Source organism: Equus przewalskii, chromosome 16 (genome assembly GCF_037783145.1).
Source record: "Equus przewalskii isolate Varuska chromosome 16, EquPr2, whole genome shotgun sequence".
Lineage (NCBI taxonomy): Eukaryota > Metazoa > Chordata > Mammalia > Perissodactyla > Equidae > Equus > Equus przewalskii.
The window spans coordinates 80,352,876-80,370,898 of NC_091846.1; the positions used below are offsets into that span (position 1 = coordinate 80,352,876).

The window sequence follows — 18,023 nt, forward strand, 5'->3', positions numbered from 1 at the left end:
GCGCCAGGCTTTGCTCGTGGCCGTGATGCCGCGTGAGCCTTTGCAGCCGTTGGCTTTCACTCCCAGGAGTGGGAGCTGGGTCTCGTGGCTGCGCCACTCGCGCCCGGTCACCCCCCCATCCTCACCAATCTTGGAGCTGTCAGTGTTCAGACTTCATGGTCCTCACCGGTGTTCCTCTCCTGCGTTCCTCCTGCGGCCCCGACCCACTGGCATTCTGTCCACTTCCCTGCCTGGTCCTGGGGGCCCTGCGCCCACCCCTCCTCTGGGGGAGCCCCTGCCCAGCTGTCTTCTCACCTGTTTCTCACCGCTCCTGCATGGGCCTTCTCTTCCAGCCAGATGGGAGCCACTGCTTGGGCTCAGGCCGCCGCCTCTGCCAGGCAGGCGCCACGCGCCCTTCCCGACACCCTGCTCCCTCCCGGTCTTCTGCTCAGACCTGACCTGGGGCCACAGCTGCTGGTGCGCCCTCTTCTCTGGTCTGCAGCTGTCTGTCTGCCCTTCATCATACTTGCTGCCTTTTCAAGTTGAGAAATTTTTGTTTATCATACAAGTAACCTGCTCACTGCGAGAGACTCTCCTGTGCCTGTGAGGACAGTTAGGAATGTCATGGTGGGTGTTGGTGCATGTTTACTGTTGGGGACACTCTGACTCCGGCGTGTGTGCCTGTGATGTTTTGAGATGCACACACTTGCTCCAGGTGATGGTGTGACTTCGGTTTCCGTGGCTGGGCCATTCCGGGCAGTTTCTGAGCCACCCGTATTTCCCTGGCCCCTCTCTGATGGAGCTCTCCTTCCTGTCAGTGGATGATTAACACGAACTCGTCTTTCTCCTGAAGACTCTGAGCCCTTTGTGCAGGTGCGTGCAGTCACATTTTCAGCTCTGGGCCGCAGGGCCGCCTCCACGCTCTTCTCACCTGGAGCATTGCCCATCGCCGTCCTCGTGTCATGGGTGAGAGCGCCTGGCCCTGTGGCGTGGCGTGTCCTGCTTCAGTGTCTTCAGCTGTAGAACAGGGTGCAGAGGCAGGAGGGGTGAGAAGTTGGCAGTGATGTGTGACTGAAAACTTCGTGTTCTTTATAGTTCTTGAAACTGTGCCCTCCACATGCACACGCACACACACGCTTGCACACGCGTGTTGGGTAAGTTCAAACTGGCCTTTTGCCACGGTCGGGAGTGGAGCCCACTGTGGAGGAAGCGGCGGGACTTGCTCGGCCCCGGTGGCAGCCCTCACGGAATGCGGCGAGAGGCATCAGCTCTCGCTGCTCCGTCCCTGAAGTGTGGTGACGATGTCCCACCCGTGAGCCGTGCTCCTGGGCTTGAGGAAAACGCTGCCCCAAGGGGAAGTGGTGCGGGTCACTGCCCAGGATGCACGAGGACCAGCTCCCTCCATGGAGCAGCTCCCCCAGAGCCCATTCTTCCTGAGTTTACGAGGCTCGCGCAGGAGCGGCCTGTCTGCGCAGGGAGGAAGCTCCTCCTCCTGGGACTGAGAGGAGAGCCACCCCGGCGCCCGTGGGGCAGCAGCTGCCCTCGCCTGTGGCAGAGCCGTGAGGAGGCGGCGGGCAGAGGCCGCGGTAGCGCCCTGTGGCCTTGTCAGCAGACAGAACATTGATAGCATGGTGGGCGAAATAGTAACTCTTAAAACTTTAGGTTCTGAAAATTTAAAAATGTTTGCTTAAAATTATTTTCAAGAAAACACCAAATCTTACGCTTTCACAATTTATCTTAAAACCTATATTAACAGAATACGATTCATAATTACAAAAATGTGTTTCTGTAATATTTTTAGAATCCTTTTTCTGTTGATGAAAGCAGAATTTTGCATGAAAGCACATTTTATGGTTGAAACAATACTATTTCTGTTGAGTAGATTCCTAGGCTGTGTTTCAGTTTAACCTGTCTTGTTAGTGAGATGCTAGTTCCTGCCCCCTCAATAAAGAGACTGTTTGCGACGACTTTATCAGGGAGATGTGTTAAGTATTCTAATTTCTATGGTCAGATTAAACCAAAAATGAGATACTCTCAGGCGGGTCCACCTGAGAGAAAGCCTTGCTTGGCCGCAGGAGGCCCACCTGATGTCAGCTGCAGCATCCGTGGAACAGAGCGAGGGCGTTTTCCGTGCCATCTGTTCGTGTTCCCATGATCATGGCGCTGTGTGAAGGACGTCAGCTAGACTTCTCCATTGACCCTGAAGTTCTTGAGACAGTGTGAGCAGAGATGCAGGATGCCTGCCATCGACACCCTTTTCTGCATCTTAAGGCCCACGCACACGGTGCTCATGTCGTTCTTGGATCCATGGTCTTGCGTGGAGAATGTGGGAAATGGACGGACGTGCCTGTCGACCTGAGAGCTGCCATGTGGACACTGGGGCTGCGAGGTGGCTCTGCTGCTCAGTCTCTTCCGCAGCTATGGTGACGTGGTCACTGGAGTGGAGTCTAGGTGCCTGGAGCAAGCCAGGCTGCAACGCAGTACTTGTGTTTGAAGAATTTCTCGCTCAATGAAAGCACAAAGGAGAGGCACTGGAGGGAGCGGACCCCTGGCACGTCCACTGCTGCCTCGCAGCTCTGCTGTCGCCCAGACCCCAGCTGGGAGGAAATGGGAGTCGTCTCGCGCCTGTGGCCCTGGGGGGTCATGTTGGCTGTGGAGTGAGTGGGCAGTCTTCTGGCCAGACCTGCGGGTCTAGCCATTTAGGATGACTGCCTGGTCCTGTCGACTGACGTGTTCTGACTTCATGTCTTTGACATGCAAAATAAGCTTTAAAATACGATGTTGTAAGAATGGGCTGAACTGTTGATGCTGACAGTGACTCTGCAAGCTTCTATCAAAGAAGGTCCATTGAAAATTAGAGAATCATTTTCAAGTTGGAAAAAATCTGGTGTTATCTTTTTTTATGAATCAATCCCGTATTCCTGGAAACTTACTACTTAATAATCTGTATGAGAATCCAAAAAGGGAAATGTTTTATTGCCTAACTTTATTTCAAATCTCTCAGCGCAAAATAGAATAACTTTATTTTTGTCTTTTAAAATATTTTCCATATATCTAAAACAATTTTAAAAATTTACTTTTGTTAAGATGCAAATCTTTATTTTTAGAGGAAAATAAGAAACTCTAAGCAAATAAACTACAGAAAGTCATTTAAGTATCTGTTGTTGGTTGGTAAAAATACTAACATTTAGCCAGTGGAACTGAGGGGTGACTGTCTCCGTCACCTTAGGTCACTAAGAGAAATTACTCAGTGTTCACATGTAGAGCCAAGTCCATTCTCTGTTGAATTTTGAAGAAGTGTGTTCTTTAAAATGCACGGACTGTAAAGGGTTCAACACTGAGACTTCCCGGAGCCACGTGGAAGACGATGTCTTGTTGGATGTCTGGACGTCATCGCGACTCTGAACAGGGCTGTGAAGGAAGTGCCGGCCCAGGTTGGCCTCTGTGGAGGCCCCGCCCGCAGAGCCGCCACCTCCAACCCTGCGAGGACAGAAGCCCGGCTCCCCGCTTGCCCCTGGCCGGCTGGAGGAGGCCCTTCGGCTCTGGGGAGACCCGGGGGGTCCAGTAGCACAACCAGCCTGGGCTTCACCTCCCCTCGTGTGGCAGAAGCCACAGACGCCAGCCTTCCCTGTGGGTGTTGAGGCCCTTCTGTGCCTGTGGGCTGAGCTCCCCTGCACCGTGCTGCTTGGTTCCGGTTCTCCAGGGCCGAGCTGCCTGCCTCCTGCCTCCTGTGGGTGCCATGTGCCCTGCCCTCTTTCCTGGGGAACCGCCACCCGTTTTATGTGTTTCCTCTGCTTATTTTCTCTCAGCCCTCTGAGGCTATGAGGGCAAGGGCTTTATTTTTATATTTTGAAATTTTATCATTTCTACTCTATTTTATATTTTATTATCTATTACGTAAAATAAAATATTTTATTATTTCATTCACTGTTGTATCCCCAGGCCCTAGGACGGTGCAGGCACACGGACTCTCTGGGCCTCACCTGTTGACCGCGTGATTGTTCCCCTCCCCACGTGGGCCTTCCCTCGGCTTTGCCCTGAGGTCGTCTGTTTCCAAGGAGGGGGCAGCATCCTCACGGGCATTCTTCCTGGAAGCAGAAATGTGATTCCGCTTCTCAAGGAAAGGGGATTGTTGGATTTCTAGCTTTGTGAAAATATAGAGAAATGGTGGGATACAAGTTAATTCTGACTTTAAAATTCTATTCTGTATTTTTCGGAGAATTGTAGGCTTTTAAGAGCTGTCACCTCCAGGTCTTGTAATCCTACCAGAATATTCCATCAGTGGGCAGACACCCCACAGGGGCTCAGAGCAGGTCGATGCACCCGGGGCCACCTGAGCCCCCAGCCCCTGGATGCAGAAGTGCCTGGAGAGGGGCTGGCTGTCTGGGAGAGTGAGCATCCATGCAGTCCCCCCAAACTGAGAATTAAGCCTCGTAGAGGTGCTTGCAGCTGACCACAGATCTAAAATGGTGAAAGTGGGGGAGTGTGGGTTTCTAATTAGAAGCAGCGTCGTCCTGGAACTGTCGCCTTTACCCCAATTCAGGAGACAACCGACTGCGTTCTGCTTGTTGCAGGTGTTGTGTCCTTGGTGGCCGTCCACCCGTCCACAGTGAACACGCTCGGGAAGCAGCTCCTGCCAAAGACGTTCGGACAGTCCAACGTCAACATCGCACAGCAAGTGGTGAGGCCGGGCGGGCGGCCTGCGGCTCTGGGATGGTGGCCCCGGGCTCCGCGCGGAGGCTGGGTGGGAGGCCGGCCACTGCGGTCTGTGGCGGAGTGCTTGCGGGGCGGGGAGGTCCCCTTGCTCAGACGTTGGGAGCGTTTGGCTCTGCGCAGGGGTTTCCCGGGGCTTGTGTGTCCTCCCCCTCTTGGGGCTTCCGTCTGTGCGGCTGGAATGTGGGACCCAGCCCAGGGCAGGGCAGCGTGGCCTTGACCCTCATCAGGGTGGACGTTGCTTACCTGCCTGGGAAACGGGGGTGGTGTCCGTGCGGAGCTCACGGTGGGTCTGGCGCTCTGCAGGATGGCCGTGTCCCTGCCTGTCCCCTCCCGTCACACCCCACAGGAGGGTCCAGGGCGAGTCTGTGCTCCTGGGACTATGCCTGGCGCCCTCCCTCCTGTGTGCCCCACCCATGATCAGCTCCACCTGTGAGACTTATTGGCCCTCTTCGAGGCATAATGCTGGTCAGGCTGAAGTCATCCCTACTCTTGGGCCGTGAGAAAGGAGGGCGTTTACTGCCCCCTGAGCTTGCTCCCATTCCAGGCAACCACCCCAGGCGGGTGTGCAGCTGCTGCCCGTCACCCAGCCCATCAGGAAAATGTGACCACAGTTTCTTAGCAGAATTGCTGTGGTGGTTTTGAAAGCGATAGTGTGTGGAAGTCCTAGGCCATATTCGGCACATCACAGCTTTTCAATAAATGTCTTTTGGTATAAACTATTCCATTTTATGTTTTACTTTGTGACGCATACAATTTTATTTTATGGGCACTGTGTATTATAGTAGGGTTTAGGCTGGGAATAAACCTCATCAAGTATAGGAACAGTTCTGTTCTTATTGTCAGTATAAATAGTAGGGAGGAAAATTAATGTAAAGGTTTTTCTGTTGTGCACCTTAAACTTTATCAGTCTGAAGTTAAATCGGTGATGCTAAGCTGTTTTGGGTGGAGCTTGTAAAGGTAATTCATCCTTCACAAGATCCCGGTGCTGTGAGTTGGAGCGCCCACCTTACATGGCTCCTGGATCCTGCATGTCACAGGGTCAGAAATGAGGGCTGGCTGCTCTGCCTGGAGCCAAGGCTCCATCCTCACACGAGTGAAGACGTGACCGGGGCTTGTGGGCCCCCTCCCCTGACTGGTGGTGGGCACTTGGCTCATGGCCCAGACTGTTCCCCTCGGGACAAGATTTCCATGTAAAATAGTTGAAACAGCAAAGGAGAGAAACCCGCAGATGTCAGTGCCACAGGTGATGGCCCGTGGGCACTAGGAGCCTCTGGGGCTCACCTGTCCATCTTCTGGGAGGCCCTCCTGTGAGCGGTCACACCTGGCTCTCTGGGTTTCCACGCTTGCTGCACGACAGTGAACTCAGGGCGAGGACGAGAGGGAGGGCATTTGTCTGGAGTTAGGTAGCCCTCTGCTGGGGGAGCAAGCACGGGAGGCCAATTACGTCTGCTTCTGCCTGCTGCAGGGGTGCTGGCGTTGTGCATCTGCTCCCTGCAGAGTGTGGCCAGCGGGTCCGGGTGGAACCTAGGGACGGATCCGTGCTGCACACACTGTGCACACGAGCCTCAGCTGGAGGGGTCCCCCGTGCCCGTCACACACTCACTGGACAGAAGCAGAAGTTCACGCACGTTCCCGCCTCAGGGAGATTTGTCCTCTTCTCTCTCCTGTGTCATTTTTCAGAAAGTTTGCTATTTGATTTCATGGCTTTCAAATGAGGCTGACCTATGGTTTGAACAACTGTGACGAAGCTTTCATCACTGGAAATATGAATTAAAAGATGAAATCTGGTGGAGCTGTTTTTCTTGCCATGGTTTGTGGGTCATTAACATTGACAGGTGACCTGGGCTTAGGGAGAATTTACTGAGTGCCCCGTCAGCTGAATTAGGGCTGCGCAGGTAACACACTTATCCCACTAAGAAGGGGACTGGAGGGGGCATCCAGCTTGAAATAGCCTGGGCAGCGGCTGCACTGAGTCCTGAGGCTGTGGTCCGCCCTCCCGCTGGGCCACCCAGCCCTTGGCCCTGTGCTGTGTGGTGACTGAGAAATGGCGTTTCTGAGTAATTTCAGTTCATTGGTTTAGATAAAGTCATGCAATAAGATCTTTGAGAAGCTGGGGTTTTCCTTGTCTGGGCAAGGCGATGACTGTGTGTCCTGGTGTTGACGTTTGACTATTAACTGACGGGACCCACGTTCTCAATCTTTGTTGTGGAAAGACACAGCAGGGCTGTCTGTCCTTCAGTGGAGCAGGTGGTTGGTGCCAGACATGCCGTGGCGGGGGGCGGCTGCGTGCTGCATCCCTGAGGTGTGCTCACCCGCGTGCGTCCCTTGGGGCGGGGAGCCCTGCCTTTGCTCCTAGCACCAACTGCCTCCCTTCCCCTGCCTTTGGGGTACCCAGCTCCCCTACAAAGCTGCTGTCGGGATGGGGCTCCCCTCACGTGGATGACCTGGTGGGCCCCACGTGTCCTACCCTATGTCCCTTTTGTTCTGAGAGTTGTTCCCTGTTTGGCCTCTCTCTGGCACCACTGGAGGAGAGAGTTCTGTCCTGTCCATTTCAATGAAGGAAGGAAAGTAGGAGAGGCCGAGAGGGAGATGGGGGCGTGTGGGGTCCCCCGTGAGGTCCATGCCTGGGACGCCCGATTTACACACCCCACACGATGAGATTGAGCGTGACCCCATCCAGGCCGTGCCCTGAGGTGTGTGCCCTGTGGGCGGCCCATCAGGCTGCCTGATGTTTCTGTGCTTCTGTTTGGCTGGGGATGTTATTGCCTGAGGCTGATGGGAATAAAGCTACGTTCAGAGCGGGCTGGATGCTCTCGGTGCAGTCAGGTGCTGAGGGGTCCTCACACTGTCCCTTTCCTTCTGATGTGCGTGGTTATAAAGCTCAGCACTGGCTGTGGGCGGTGAGAAATGATGAGATGACAGCATCGCCTGTGGGATGGATCCTCATTATCTGGTTGTCTTTCTGGCTGTAGGTGATTGGTACTCCTCAGCGGCCTGCGGCGCCCAGCACGATAGTGGTCGGAAGCCCGCACACGCCTAGCGCCCACTTTGTCTCCCAGAACCAGCCTTCAGAGCCTTCACCCTGGTCTGCCGGGTAAGCACATTGCCAGAACAGTAACCCTGCTCTCTGGCCACAGGGCCTGCCTCATGCCAGAGGATCGAGAAATGTCCACCGCACGCCTGGAAGAGATGTGTCATCATGGCACACTCTTCCTTGTGAAGGACAGGTCAGCTACAGGGGCGCCTGTGGCTGTGGGGTGGAGGCCACGCTGTGGGGGCCGCGAGAGCCCCCTGTGGCTGTGGGGTGGAGGCCACGCCGTGGGGGCCGCGAGAGCCCCCTGTGGCTGTGGGGTGGAGGCCACGCCGTGGGGGCCGCGAGAGCCCCCTGTGGCTGTGGGGTGGAGGCCACGCCGTGGGGGCCGCGAGAGCCCCCTGTGGCTGTGGGGTGGAGGCCACGCCGTGGGGGCCGCGAGAGCCCCCTGTGGCTGTGGGGTGGAGGCCACGCCGTGGGGGCCGCGAGAGCCCCCTGTGGCTGTGGGGTGGAGGCCACGCCGTGGGGGCCGCGAGAGCCCCCTGTGGCTGTGGGGTGGACGCCACGCTGTGGGGGCCGCGAGAGCCCCCTGTGGCTGTGGGGTGGAGGCCACGCTGTGGGGGCCGCGAGAGCCCCCTGTGGCTGTGGGGTGGAGGCCACGCTGTAGTGGGAGGGAGAGCCACCCCCTGTGGCTGTGGGGTGGAGGCCACACTGTAGTGGGAGGGAGAGCCACCCCTGTGGTTGTGGGGTGACGGCTACGCTGTAGAAGGTGGTCAGCTCTTGGTGGGAAGAGGAGGAAGCTGGCTTCTCAGCACAGGGTAACTGAGGTTCCCGTTGTCTGCCTTGAGGGATAGCATTTCAGGACTGTCATGTGAATGCGATGGTCTCTCTGCAGCTTCACCCGCTGCAGCCATGCATGACTTTGCTGTTCAGTGACAGCCCCACTGCATGGCCCACCACACCGTTAGATCCTTTCTTCCACTAACGCAAACTGATGTGAAGACGATTTTACTCGAAGGTCAGCTGTGTGACTTTCCCTAAAAACAAACAAACAAAAACAAAGCCGCAGAACCATGTCTGGCTAGCTGTAGAGCAAACCCATTAGCCCTGAAGTCCCCCCAGTTAGGAGGTCAGGACCCTTCCTCCGAGTGGTGACTTAGAGTCAAGATGCTGGATTGCCCCCGACCTGAGGCCACCCTGCTTTTCAGCGTGGCATGCCCACTGGCCCGTCTCAGCTTCCTCAGATTCGCCCTGAAAGTTCCTAAGTTTGTGGCAGAACTCGCCTAACTCCTGATGCTGGTCGGCATCTTGTAAGAGGTGGTGTTCGGTGTGTTGAGGCGCAGCAGACAGGTGCTGGTCCTGTCCTGCCCTTTTGGACTTCTGCCCCATTTTCCTGAGAGTTAAAGGTACAGATATCAGGGCTGGACACTTCGAAGTTGGTTTTCTGGTCTTCAAAGCAAGGAGACGTCAACGCCTGCCGCTGTGCTGAGGTGGAGCCAGGGCCCCGGCTGCGTGTGGCTCTGGCATTGGCAGGACTCGCACCCTGGAGGTGAGCGTGCGTCTTAGGGCCGGTTCCACGAACACTAAGGCTGCTGCCTCCCCCGGTGCGTCCACAGGAAACGCAACAGGAAGGGCGAGAAGAACGGGAAGGGCTTGCGGCACTTCTCCATGAAGGTCTGTGAGAAGGTGCAGAGGAAGGGGACCACGTCCTACAACGAGGTGGCCGACGAGCTGGTGGCGGAGTTCAGTGCCGCCGACAACCACATCTTGCCCAGCGAGTCCGTAAGTGTGCTGCACGCACGGGGTCCCGAGCAGCAGAGTGCACAGGCAGCCACCGCCTGCTCCGTCTCCATTTGAAACGACTGCAAATGTATGGAGAAGTCCTGAGAACTGCAGGACCCTTCCTCACACATTTGTGGGTAAAACGCCCCATCGTCCCCAAATGTTCCCACACGTGGGCTCCAGCCGTGTGTCGGGTGACCTCCCCCAACAGAAACGCGCTCTCTCCCGGCCGCCCTACGTCATTAGCCATGCGGGGTCTGTGGACTTCTTAGGAGTGATGCTGGGAGCTGCTGCGATGAGTTTATACCACACGGGCGAGTGGAGACCCTTCCCCGAGTGTGTGCGGGGTCAGACGTGTGTATGTCGATCCATGAGCTGCAGTGGAGACCCTTCCCCGAGTGTGTGCGGGGTCGGACATGTGTATGTCGATCCATGAGCTGCAGTGGACACCCTTCCCCGAGTGTGTGCGGGGTCTGACGTGTGAGCGTTGATGTGCGAGCTGCAGTGGAGACCCTTCCCTGAGTGTGTGCGGGGTCTGACGTGTGAGCGTTGATCCGTGAGCTGCTCCGGATCGTTTGGGATCCCCCGCATCTTCCCAGGCTTACGACCAGAAGAACATAAGACGGCGAGTCTACGATGCCTTAAACGTGCTCATGGCCATGAATATCATCTCCAAGGAGAAGAAGGAGATCAAGTGGATCGGCCTGCCCACCAACTCGGCTCAGGAATGTCAGAACCTGGAGGTACGGCCTGGCCCGTCACCTCCCAGATATCCCTGGGGATTATCTGTGAGCTGTCTGCTTAAAGCAGCGCTGTCTGCAGCTCTGTTCCCTGTGACAGGGCCTGTGCCATCTGCCCTAGGCCTGCCTGGAGCAGGTGGACAGGTGGTTTCCGTGTCCTGAGGTGTCTGGTCAAGGCTTGTCCCTTCCCATCTGATGTCGGCGCGCTCTCCGTCCAGCCTGCCTGGGCTCTGCAGATGCGCGCTGGGCGGGGGGTGGTCGGCCCTGTCAGGACGTGGTCTTCAGTGTAGGTAAATTCTGAACCCTTGCTTGTGGGATTTTTTTTTAATATCGTTATTAACCATATCCAGAAAACCAGAGAAGACAGGAGGAGAATGTGTCGTTTTGAGATTGGAGAGAAACTCCCGTGTCCCGTGGCGCCTGCCACTCTCTAGATCCGTCTGTCCCCACCCTTAGATTCAGGGCCGACGTCTTTGGCAAGAGCCTGCTTGGGCGGTGCTGTGTTGATGGGGGTTTTGAAACGTCCTGTGTTAAACAAGTCGTGACGACTTCCCATATGGGGGGTTTATTTTTGAAGGTAGAAAGACAGAGAAGACTTGAAAGAATAAAACAGAAACAGTCCCAGCTTCAAGAACTCATTCTGCAGGTAATGAGATGCTTATCTTTGGAGGCACGGTAGCTTTTATTCGTTCTATAATTTAGTTCTTTCTCAACAACAGTACGTTCCTACGTGGTAAATAAAATCTCTGCTTGGACGTGTGGAACGCGAGTTTTATAGAGTCATGGAGCTCCTCCTGTGGCGGGGTCACTGACACAAACTCTTGCAGACATGGGCCCTGTTCCTAGAGAGAGTGTGCAAGTGTGAGCGTGAGCATGTGCACACTTGAGAGCTTGTGTATCACTTTTCACAATGTCTAAGTGGCAGGGGGATATCTTGGGGACACATGTGAAGCATGTTCTGAGCGGCAAGCCCCAGGTTAAGTATGCAAGCTGCGCGTGGGCCTGATGTGCGTCTTGGCAATTACCAGTCAGAGGTTGGCAAGTATGGTCAGAGAACGCGTCAGCGTGTCCTGTCCGTTCCCTCAGACACATGTCAGCACGCTGCCGTCCCTGTCCCCTCAGACACGTGTCAGCACACTGCTGTCCCTGTTCCTTCAGACGTGTTAGCACACTGCTGTCCCTGTCCCCTCAGACACGTGTCAGCACGCTGCTGTCCCTGTTCCTTCAGACGTGTTAGCACACTGCTGTCCCTGTCCCCTCAGACACGTGTCAGCACGCTGCTGTCCCTGTTCCTTCAGACGTGTTAGCACGCTGCTGTCCCTGTCCCCTCAGACATGTGTCAGCACGCTGCCGTCCCTGTCTCATCAGACACACATGTCTGCACGCTGCTGTCCCTGTCCCCTCAGATACGCGTGTCTGCGTGCTGCTGTCCCTGTTCCTTCAGACACGTGTCAGCACGCTGCCATCCCTGTCCCCTCAGACACGTGTCAGCACGCTGCCGTCCCTGTCCCCTCAGATACGCGTGTCTGCATGCTGCTGTCCCTGTTCCTTCAGACGTGTTAGCACGCTGCCGTCCCTGTCCCCTCAGACACGTGTCAGCACACTGCTGTCCCTGTTCCTTCAGACGTGTTAGCACGCTGCCATCCCTGTCCCCTCAGATACGCGTGTCTGCATGCTGCTGTCCCTGTCCCCTCAGACATGTGTCAGCACGCTGCCGTCCCTGTCCCCTCAGACACATGTGTCCGCACATTGCCGTCCCTGTTCCTGCAGACATGTGTCAGCACGCTGCCGTCCCTGTCTCATCAGACACACATGTCTGCACGCTGCTGTCCCTGTCCCCTCAGATACGCGTGTCTGCATGCTGCCATCCCTGTCCCCTCAGACACATGTGTCCGCACACTGCTGTGTCTGTCCCCTCAGACATGTGTCAGCACGCTGCCATCCCTGTCCCCTCAGACACATGTCCGCACACTGCTGTGTCTGTCCCCTCAGACATGTGTCAGCACGCTGCCATCCCTGTCCCCTCAGATACGCGTGTCTGCATGCTGCCGTCCCTGTTCCTTCAGACACGTGTCAGCACGCTGCCATCCCTGTCCCCTCAGACATTGTCAGCGTGCCGCTGTCCCTGTCCCCTCAGACGTGTCAGTGAGCGTTCCACTGTCCCTGTCCCTTCAGACACGTGTGTCAGTGAGCACACTGCCATCCCCTGGGCTGGCAGAGACGTCCCCAGGCACGGGCCTCAGCTCTGCTGGGTTCTGGAGATGTGTATTCGGAGTTGGAAGCGAAAGCGCACGCATGGCGTGCAAGTTGCTTGCTGGAGGGGCGTGGGTCCTGGACTGAGGCAGCCTGGCGGGGGCCCGGGGTGGGGACAGCTGCCGGCAGAAGCAGCGGTTGGTCAGGGAAGGGAAGGCAGGTGGCTTCACAGTGATTTATTGAGCTGCTTCTGGACCCCAAGGGTCATGAGGCCACAGGCCCTGTGTGAGGTCAGAGGGCATTGGGCCCTGGGGGCGTGTGTCCATGAACCCAAGGACCGGGGTGTTAGAAGCTGAGGCAGGCAGAGGATGCTGGGAGGAAGCACAGGGGCGGGACAGGCCCAGCCGCTGAGGGAGGGAGGTCTCAAAACTTGGGCAAAGGCCAGGAGGGCCAGCCAGCGCCCGCAGAGCCTGTGGACCCCGGCTGAGGGTGAGCATGGCACCTGGGCCGGTGTGTGTAGCACGGGGCACCTCACCTGAGTCTCAGTCTCTCCACTGTCCTCAGGAGAGGTGTCTGGGACCCTCTCCCTGGGGGCCAGCCGAGGGGAGGGTGGCCTTGGTGGATGGGAAGCAGTCAAGGGCCAAGGGGGCAGAGGAGATGCAGGAAACGAAGAGCAGATGGACAGAACTGCCGGCAGGGAGGTTGCACCGGGTCGGGGCTCCTTCGACCCCTGCTTCTTCCTTCCAGTCGGCTGCCCCCTTAGAATGCCTTGTTCCCTCCTGTCTCCATAGTGCCTCCTCGCTACTTAGAGAAAACCCAAGGCGGCTCCTGGGTCCCATAGCCGGGCAGCGCTGGAGAGGCCAGTCGGGGAGGGAGGGGACCTTTCCAGGCTTAAATTAGCAGCAGGAAAGTTACCTTGAAGGCAGACGTCGCTCCGGGACCTGGCTTTCTGGTGTTAGGCCTGAGCACTCAGCCCTGGAGGGGAACCCTTGGCCTCCAGGTCCACGGGGCGCACCTATTCTCCTGGGAGGCTCCAGGGCCACGACTGCCTCCCCACCCCCCCCAGCCTTCTGAGGCCGCGATGCATGGGTGGGCTGGCTTAGGCACTTGAGGGCCCCTTCCCAGAGAGGGCAAGGAGTGAAACCTCCAGAGCCGATGCATCTTTTATTCCTGTTTTGCGAGGATGTTTCTGTCTAAACACTGTGAGGGCCTGCATCTCCAGGGGCTCAGTTCTCTGGGTATTTGGTTTCTTAGGGTGCGTTTTTTGTGCTGTGTGCCTACCGGGGCCTGCAGCACCCCAGCTGTTTGCTCTGATCTCTAAGGGGGCCCAGACCCCCTTGCCGTCTGGTGGGGTTCGGGGAGGGTCATCATGGACGCTGGGAGAAGGTGTTAGGTACCAGTGGTGTGTCAATCGCTCATCTTTTTCAGCAAATTGCCTTCAAGAATCTGGTGCAGAGAAACCGCCAGGCAGAGCAGCAGGCCAGCCGGCCACCCCCGCCCAACTCTGTCATCCACCTGCCGTTCATCCTCGTGAACACCAGCAAGAAGACCGTCATCGACTGCAGCATTTCTAATGACAAGTAGGTTCTGTCCGCCCTGCAGTCTCTGCTGTGAGTCTCGAGTCAGACGTGACGGAGGCCGCAGTCAGTGGTGTGAAGAAGAGACTAGCCGTCTGGTTAACGTGTTCATGATACAATTATGAAATACTGCCTCTTAGCGTAATTCACTTAGGTTCACTTCTCATTTCCCTGATTGTGCGTCTCTTTTGAAAAGAGAAGTCAAACCTATCAGGATTGTGATTAGGACAGCCGTGTAAACGTGGCACAGACAGCGGGCGGTGTTTGCTGTCCGTCCCTGGGCGGCAGGCAGCCCGAGCCGCAGGTGGACGGTCCCACCTCCTGGGGCCAGGCCTGTTGAACTGGGGGGATTTGTGAGGCTGTCTCAGCCTCTCATGTCACTGTTTGTGAGTCGATGCGTTTTGTAGAGATAGCAGATACAGGGTAGCTCGAGGAGGTCTTGGGGTGGACGGGTGCCCTGCTCTGGGCCCTGAACGAACGCATCGGTCTCCATCGTGAAGGTGGTGCCTCTCTGACAGTCAGTTTCTCCTCCAGATTCGAGTACCTGTTCAATTTTGACAACACATTTGAAATCCACGATGACATCGAGGTGCTGAAGCGTATGGGGATGGCCTGCGGGCTGGAGTCCGGGAGCTGCTCTGCCGAAGACCTGAAAGTAGTGAGGAGCCTGGTACCAAAAGCGCTGGAGCCCTATGTGACGGGTCAGTTGTGTCCCACGGCCACGGCAGCTGTGTGGCCAGGGCAAGGGACAGCCTCCAGCCCAGGGACGTGAGCGTCCGGGGACCGCGGAAGTGGGCAGGCCATGGGCGCGGCTGTCCACACGTGCATTTGTGGCCTGCCGTGCGGTTTCTGTGATGAGGTGTGAGTCAGGATGTCACCTTCCAGGCAGGGCCTGGTGGGGAGAGTGAAACTTGCCGAGGAGCTTGGCGGGCTCGGACGTGCCCCTGGGGTGCTGATGGATCCCTGTAGCGTGGGATACGGAGGCGCTGCCCGGGCGAGTGGGGCCTCCGGCTCTCAGTCTGGCGAGTCCTTCGCTGAGCTGGCGGGTCCTGGCCTCGGGAAGGAAGGAGTGTCGTGGCAAGAAGCTGCCGTCTTTGCCCCACAGTGCAGTGTGGGTTTGTTCCCGAGAGCTCTGTGTTGGGTGGGACACAGGGCTCCTGAGCGTCCAGAGCAAGTGGGCATCTGGCCGCAGGCATCTGGTCGTCCACTGAGACTGACTCTTGCCCGCCCCCAGACCCCTGCCACCACCCGGCTGGGACACGCAAGGCGACGTGTCCCTAACATCCCCTGTCTTGGCCCTGTCCACGGTGCAGACTGCCATTTCCAGGATGGGAGTGGGTGATGGTCCTTTCCCTGTCTGCTCTGCTTCATGATGATGGCTTCTGGTGCACTGCCCGGCTGGGTTGTCATCAGTGCCTGCATGTGAAGGAAGGTCTGACAGACCTCTGGCCCGTTGGCCATGCACCAGACCAGCAGGGCTGCTTCCTGTGGTGGCGCAGCACAGAAGGGCTGGCCAGTACAGCTGTGGGCGTGGCATGCGGCATCAGCGTGTGTCCTTGTCTCTGTGGTCTCTGTTTTGTGACGTGTGATTTATTTTCTTTCTCTTTCCAGAAATGGCTCAGGGATCAATCGGCGGTGTCTTCGTCACGTCGTCAGTGTCGACTTCTAACGGCACGAGGCTCTCTGCCAGGTGACTGCAGGGCGGGCGGGCGGGCAGTGGACCCCAGCTTTCGCATCAGCCACCCGATTCCAAGCTGCTCAGACTGAACTCTGTGTAGACAGGACCCTCTCCCCACCTGGGGGACATCAGCCATGGGTCCCAAAGTCACACCCGTAGCTTGACCCCATGTGGAAAGGGTTCTTCCCTCCAAAAATGGACAGTCACACGTGGTTTTTATTTTTAGAAAGTAGCACACAGGGAAGTGGGTGCAGAAACTGCCCAGAGCCCCTGCCAGAGCCCGAGTGGTGGGCGCCCCCGGCGTTTCCTCCAATTTCTTTCTAATGCTCTTGAGTCACAACGTACACGTGATTTTTTCTCTGCTTTTTTTCACTTTACCTCTTATTGTATGTATTTTTTATGTTATTGAAGGAACTTTTTTATTTAAACCAGTGTGTGTTTAATCTTTGACCTAGCAATCCATAGAGCAGAATTATGTCGTCCCTGAGCGTTTATCTTAGTTTTTTAAAGTAACTATAAGATAAATTTCAGCATTAAGTTTTGACAAAACGATGGTTTTATTAACTTTTATATTGTGTTGTACATCAAGTATATTACTTTATATTAATCCTAAATGCTAGTAAATGTGTAATTTCTTAAAATATGAGATGAGCTAGCAGTCTGTAGGTCCTCCAGAACGGGACTGATCTACTAGATGGCAGCGTGTGCGTGGCATCGATGCAGTGTGGCCCTGAGGGCGCTGGGCACCGGCCTGAGGGCGTGGCCGGGGTCGGCTCTGCGGCCCTGGCCCACTCCCCAGAGATGGGCTGGTGGTGGTCAGTCCCTGCTCCTCTGTGGGCCGAGAGGCGTGAAGTTCCTTGTGGGGTGTCTGGCACGTGGTCAGGTTTCGACAGGTCAGCACAGTTTTTCATTCTGAGTCTCTTGCCTCGTGTGTCTGCAGCAGTCAGGCTGTAAAATGCTGAACACTGGTTATCCCAAGAGGTGGAGCTTGGGTATTTTCTAAACTTTCATCTTCGTGAAATTCTTCTGTTGATTAAGTTTTTGGAGACTCACGTCAGTTTTTCAGAGGAGCGAAGCAAAGCCCTTGCCCTTGCAGAGGAGCTGGCGCTAACGGTGTTTACGGAGGCACGGTGCTTTCTGGGCTGCCCTCCGTGGCCGGACGTCCCCAGTGCACAGCTCTGTGGCTGAACTGCTCACGCTTTCTGGCTTGTCGCTCGCTGATTTCTCGGCTGTGGAACTAGTTTGTCAAAGAGTGTAACGTGGTAGTTTTTGTTGTGTAGCGTTAGTAATACCAGTGAGAGGTGTTAAGACGTGTGCCTGTGGCTTTGCCTGGATAGGAGCGTCTCTGTGGCAGACGCGCCTCGGCTCTGGCCTGTGGCCACGGCCCTTCAGGTTCCTGACCTCTGTTGCTGGGTTAGAGCCCCACGTGCGGTTCATGGTGGCACACCCCTGGACTCCTCTGCTTGGGTGTAACGGCCGCAGTTCCAGTGGGGTTCTGACCCTTTCGTGTCCTGCTATCTGTAACTGGATTTATTGTTTAAAAAATGATTTCCTTAGTTTGTGGGAAGCAGTGAAGGCCTTCAGTTGCCTGGAGGGAGCTGTGCGTGAGGCTGCTCCCAGGGCACCTAGGCCTCCACACACTGACAGGAGGCATCTCTGAGTCCAGAATGCTTTTCTTCCTGCTCAGCTCAGATACTAAGAAATCGAAATTACTTCTGACTGTAACCCAGTAAGTACGTTCTGATTCGTAGTGGAACGTGTGTCTGTCCCTCCCCCTCGGGGCTGGCATGGACTGTCACTGGTCAGTGCCCTGAGATGATAACTGGCCCATTGTGTCTGACTCATTCGGTGCTGGGAGGCCGGGTGGTGGCTGAGCCCAGGGGCCGCTCACCAGGACCCCAGCTCTGTTTTTTTTTTTTTTTAATGTTATAATAGATTACAACCTTGTGAGATTTCAGTTTTACATTTTTGTTAGTCATGTTGTGGGTACACCACTTCCCCCTCTGTGCCCTCCCCCCACCCCCCCTTTTCCCTGGTAACCACCGATCAGATCTCCTTATCAATATACTAAATTCCACCTATGAGTGGAGTCATATAGAGTTCGTCTTTCTCTGACTGGCTTATTTCGCTTAACATAATGCCCTCGAGGTCCATCCACGTTGTTGTGAATGGGCCAATTTTGTCTTTTTTTATGGCTGAGTAGTATTCCATTGTGTATATATATCCCACATCTTCTTTATCCAATCATCAGTTTCTGGGCATGTAGGTTGGTTCCACGTCTTGGCTATTGTAAATAATGCTGCGATGAACATAGGGGTGCAATGGAC

General features: G+C 55.9%; 1 protein-coding gene across 12 annotated transcripts in view; it reads left to right on the plus strand.

Annotated features, from left to right (window-relative positions):
* TFDP1 (transcription factor Dp-1) overlaps positions 1-18,023 on the plus strand; it is a 48,754-nt gene that overhangs the window by 26,516 nt on the left and 4,215 nt on the right. For all 12 annotated transcript variants that reach the window (XM_070579422.1, XM_070579425.1, XM_070579418.1 and 9 more), the window contains 8 exons: positions 4,554-4,660; positions 7,668-7,789; positions 9,343-9,508; positions 10,108-10,251; positions 10,826-10,894; positions 13,870-14,021; positions 14,553-14,719; positions 15,630-15,708. In XM_070579422.1, the coding sequence (XP_070435523.1) occupies positions 4,554-4,660; positions 7,668-7,789; positions 9,343-9,508; positions 10,108-10,251; positions 10,826-10,894; positions 13,870-14,021; positions 14,553-14,719; positions 15,630-15,708 (1,006 nt within the window). The remainder of the gene's footprint in view (positions 1-4,553; positions 4,661-7,667; positions 7,790-9,342; positions 9,509-10,107; positions 10,252-10,825; positions 10,895-13,869; positions 14,022-14,552; positions 14,720-15,629; positions 15,709-18,023) is intronic.